This window comes from Limulus polyphemus, unplaced genomic scaffold (assembly GCF_000517525.1).
Source record: "Limulus polyphemus unplaced genomic scaffold, Limulus_polyphemus-2.1.2 Scaffold3568, whole genome shotgun sequence".
Lineage (NCBI taxonomy): Eukaryota > Metazoa > Arthropoda > Merostomata > Xiphosura > Limulidae > Limulus > Limulus polyphemus.
Window position 1 is genome coordinate 103,683 of NW_013669178.1, and position 4,972 is coordinate 108,654.

Genomic DNA, 4,972 nt, shown 5'->3' on the forward strand with positions numbered 1-4,972 from the left:
AAACAAGAAGAGAGATTACAACAGTTGTTGGGGGAAAAAGAAAATAAACAAGAAGAACGAGAAAAGAAACAAGAAGATAGATATTACATTCTGTGTTGCCACCAGGTGAACAAAACTTCAATACTACAAATGGGGGGTGGGGTGGAATAGCAGCAGTTCCAGACACTTTTTTATAATAAGTGAAAGGTATGTCATGCACACAAAAAAAGTTTAATAGTAAAACCAGTGTTCTTTTTCTAATTGTTTTCTTTAAACTAAAATACACAGAAAAATATAATAAAATGTGCATTGTTGTTACGAAAATATTCAATGGTGAAATGTTACTTGACTTATATTACAAGTAGTTTCTACCCTGTTAATATGGAAAACGGGAGAATACTGATAAAACTACAAGTTAATGGTAGTTCAAACTGTTTTAGATTATCAAGTTATAAAGCCAGTTAGAGACCAAGGCAGGTGATTGAAGGATATTTTTCAGTCCACCACTTGTGACTTACCACAAAAATTCACATAAGAAGCAAAAGAACATCTAAGACTTTATAAATAGTATTTGAAATACACTATTTACTTTGGCCTTGCATTCCACCCTCTAAAAAGGTTTAAGATCTTTCTTCCTCTTCAATATATTTTTAACATTTAATCCATTATGACTTTTAAAAAAATTGCATAACAAATATTCTGAACATTTTATTGTTTTTATACAGCCCCACAAAGGTATGTCTGCGGACTTACAATGCTAGAAACTGTGTTTCGATACCCATGGTACACAGAGTACAGGTAGCCCATTCTGTAGCTTTGTACTTAACTTAAAAAAAACAAAAACTTTTTATACAACTGAATAATTATTGACAGGAGTATGAGGCACTTATTAAGGATTTCTACTAACATTAAATAAATACCAAAGAGTTATTGGGGAAGTATATAATTTCTTCAAGACTAACTAATTAATATTTCCATGGAAGTAGACAGAAATTAACAACTCTTTATAATATACTTCTGATCTTTAAAACTCATTATACACATAAAAATTCAACAAAAGTGGATTCTGTACACTAAATAATGGATTTCAACAAGACTGAGCATGAATCCTTCTATGTGAAGATCACTTTGTTTTTTATATTCTTGTCCTTGTCTATCATCCATTTTCAATGACATAACCATAAGTTATCCTTATGAAAAACTTCCCGAAAGGAAACAAGCTGTTTTAGAGTTCATATTTCAATGTAAGTAAATAAAAAAGGCATATCTCACACAAAAACAAAATAAAAAAAACACATTCCAGGTTTCTTCACTTTCATGACTTTTCAAAAAATTGCATAACAAATATTCTGAACATTTTTGTAAAACAAAATCATAAATTAAAAACAATACCAGAAATGATTGTTTCATATCTTTAATAAAAGTGGCCTATTTATTTTATACATATATTTTGTTATGTTATTCCAATTCTGTAGCATAAACGAATGATTACTAGTACTCAACTGATTATTCCCACTTTATTCCATACATTTCTAGTGAAGAAATCTTCTTAAAAAACTTTAAATATAGTTGTGAAAACAATATGTAGTTAAGTTACTTTTGACATTCTGTCCTAAAACTATAAATTGCTAACATTATTTCACTTGCAAAATCTTAGTACCAGCAGCAAAGTTAGAAATTTGATTGTCCAAGAACATTCACAAATTATTTATATAAAAGAGCAGTGAAAAAAACAGACACTAATTTATCACGGCTCTTTGCTTTCTACTACAAGCCAATTTTCTGTTTCTTAACCTTTCCACCAATTCCGTAAGCTTCAAAGTATCTAATTAACCTCTTTTATACCACTTTCACTTGCAAAAGCTTAGTACCAGCAGCAAATTCAAAAATTTGACTGTCCAAGAACATTTTAAATTACTGACATAAAAAAGCAGAGAACAAAAGTCCAAAAACACACAAATTTATCACCACTTTTTACTTTCTGCTACAAACCATTTTCCCACATATTCCATGAGATTCAAAGTATCTAATTAAATTCTTTGATGCCATTGTATGAAATGCTTTCTGAAGGTTAAGATGTATATCAATCAGGCTGCTTTCACAAAACATACAGCTGTGATGAGTTACCAAAGAACTTCAGTAAGTTGAATATGCAATAAAAAAAAAAACGTTCCACCAAACTGATTAATGTTCTTTACAAGTTATGCTTTTGTGCAGATGTCAAGCTATTTTAATAATAAAGGTTGTTATCAATTTATTTATTAACATAAACATTAAGATTCATAGTTACATCTGCATTCAAATTATTGCAATATTTATTGATTGGTTAAATGCCTTTATTAGTCAGTGTTTCATAGTTTTCTCCATTAAAAATAAAAGTATGTGTCAAATTAAACTACTTAATTTCAGCATATTTGTAAAACAAAATCATAAATTAAAATCAAGCATTCGAAAAATCCATTTCTCTCACTGCTATACCAAACTACAATATTCAAATTTTTTTTGTCATTCAGTTATAAGAAATAAACAAACTGCTCATTTTAGATGGTAAAACAAACACTGAACTATAAATCAAATAACTTGAAGCACACAAATAGACTTGAAAAAGAAAATGATACAAACAATACTAATAATCAATATGCTTTCAAAACAATAGAAAATCAGGTAATCTAATTTTCCTTGTCACACAATACTTAACCGACCTTTCATTTCAGCTCAACATACAGAAAAACTGTCAGGTCACAAAATAATGTCAGAAAGCAACGCAAATGTTTAATATTTTATTGTCATGTAATAAATTCCAACAACAGTATTTTATACAATTTACTATTCCTCTTGCATGTTCACAGGAAAGTGCCTGGGACTGTGGTATTACCCTAAGAAAGTATTCTATATCTTTTGTTTTAAATCTACAATGAATATCACCTTTTGGGATAGTGTACTTCTTTATGATTAAGCATTATAAACAAATGCTTTTATCACATTTCCAAGTACCTGTTCATATATAGTTAGCAAAGTAATAAAGCTGAACTGAATGTGTGTCTTGTAGGAACAATCTCATTATTCTACATTCAAGTGTACATAAACACCTGTGTAGCAGAAACACTGATGAATACAACTTTCTAATATCAGAAAAAGTCTACTTTTCGTAAAACACGTTATAACTATGAGGAATGCCATTATGGAAAACATTCTTTGAAAAAAACATTTCTATTCCTGTGAATGTAATCTATCTATAGGAAATAAACTAATAAAAGCTGAATGGATTTCTGCAATCATATCTTGAGTTGTCATACTTCGTGCACATTTTTGAAAAGCAAGATAACTACATCTTCGAGTTAACATACAGGCGCCAAGGGCAGCTAAAATATTAGGTCCCCAGTCAGAAATTTTTAATGACTCATTTCTATTATAGGTCATATGAGCCCAATGCATCATGGTTCCCATAGAACCAGAGAGAAGGTCTCCTTGTCCTCCACAGCGCCGTGGACTGCCTTTCTCCTTGCACACAGCTATTATTTCACCATCTGTGATTATGTCATCTGCTCCTTTACAAACGATTGTAATGTTTCCCAATCTCTGAGATAAATCTTTAACTTGCTGATTCAAATCTACAAAAATATCTGGTTCTAAACTGAATGCAGCTTTATATAGTCGAGAAAACTCTACAATATTTGGGGTCAATATTGCCTTTTTATAGCCTTGCACAAGTTCTTGATGTGAATTTATATATATTAAGGAATCAGCATCAAACACAATTGGCATCTGTAATTCTTTCGCTTTTTCAACAACCTTATGCATTACGATGAATGTGTTTTCTTCTCTCCCAAGTCCTGGGCCAATGACAAGAGCATGAAATCTTGGAAGATATGAAGAAATTTCTTCATGGCCATTAAAGCTGTCCAACACAGGGTGTACAATCAGTTCTGGACTATACGACTTTATTGAAGTAGCTGCTGTACTTGTACAAAAAATATGAGACAAATCGGCCCCTGTTTTTAAGGCTGAAATACCTGCATAATACGGAGCTCCAGTATATTCTCGTGAACCTCCAATGATTCCAATTCTGCCCGCCTGTCCCTTGTGTGCAGAAAATGCTAATGGTGGAATTATTGAACATATTAACTTTTGTTCCACTGTTAAACACATTCTCGTATCATTTAATACCTGTAAATCACTAGTAGTATTAGGCTATACAAGTATACTGATAACCAGACTTTTGCCCTCTGGTGATGGATAAAAAGATGTGAAAGTATTGAAAAGTTACTCGTGCAACATACAAAATGCAGTACTCATACTTATGACTAAAAATATTATAGTTTTGCTATAGGAATATAATCAAAAGTATCAAGTTACTTGCAGTACAATTGCTAAATAAATTTTATATTTATGTTTCACACGTTCTTACTTGGAGAGACTTCAAAATTATGCAACAAAGTTTTAAAACAATTATTAGAAACATGATAATATTGTTGCGTCAGCGAGGTCACGTGACTAGTGTCACGCCACTCGTTCTCTCGAACCTTCGTGAATTGTCGGGAGATTACTAGATATAGTGTTAGTCTTGTATATATATATATAAGACGGTCACAACGTGACGGAATAATGTGTAGGTAATGAGTAATTGAACTGCAGTCAGAGAGAGACGTATTGTTTAAGTCGAGCTCGTGAGACATGAATTATAGTTTGTTATAGCGCGATTGTTGAAGTTGAGTGTATCGTAAATTTGTATTCGGAAAGAATAAACCAGTTTTATTTAAGAAAGGACTTGTGTCACTAAAGTTTCGTCGGAACGAATTTATGGAAAATCAATTAACAAACGGAGACGTAGCAAATTGGTGTCAGAGAGTGGGATAAAGAAAAAAAAATGGAAACGAGAAGCGGCAAATCAAACTACAGCTTAGCAGACTTGATGGTAGCAATACAAGAACAGCAAAAGAAACAAGAAGAACGAGAAGAGAAATTACAACAGTTGTTAGAGGAAAAAGAAAAG

At 31.5% G+C, this 4,972-nt stretch overlaps 1 protein-coding gene across 1 annotated transcript; it reads right to left on the reverse strand.

Moving 5' to 3' along the window:
• Nucleotides 1–1,377: 1,377 nt before the first annotated feature.
• LOC106469608 (ATP-dependent (S)-NAD(P)H-hydrate dehydratase-like) lies at nucleotides 1,378–4,183 on the reverse strand. Its single transcript, XM_022398184.1, has one exon. The coding sequence runs from the start codon at nucleotides 4,126–4,128 to the stop codon at nucleotides 3,190–3,192; it is 939 nt and encodes a 312-aa protein (XP_022253892.1). The 5' UTR covers nucleotides 4,129–4,183; the 3' UTR covers nucleotides 1,378–3,189.
• Nucleotides 4,184–4,972: the final 789 nt, after the last annotated feature.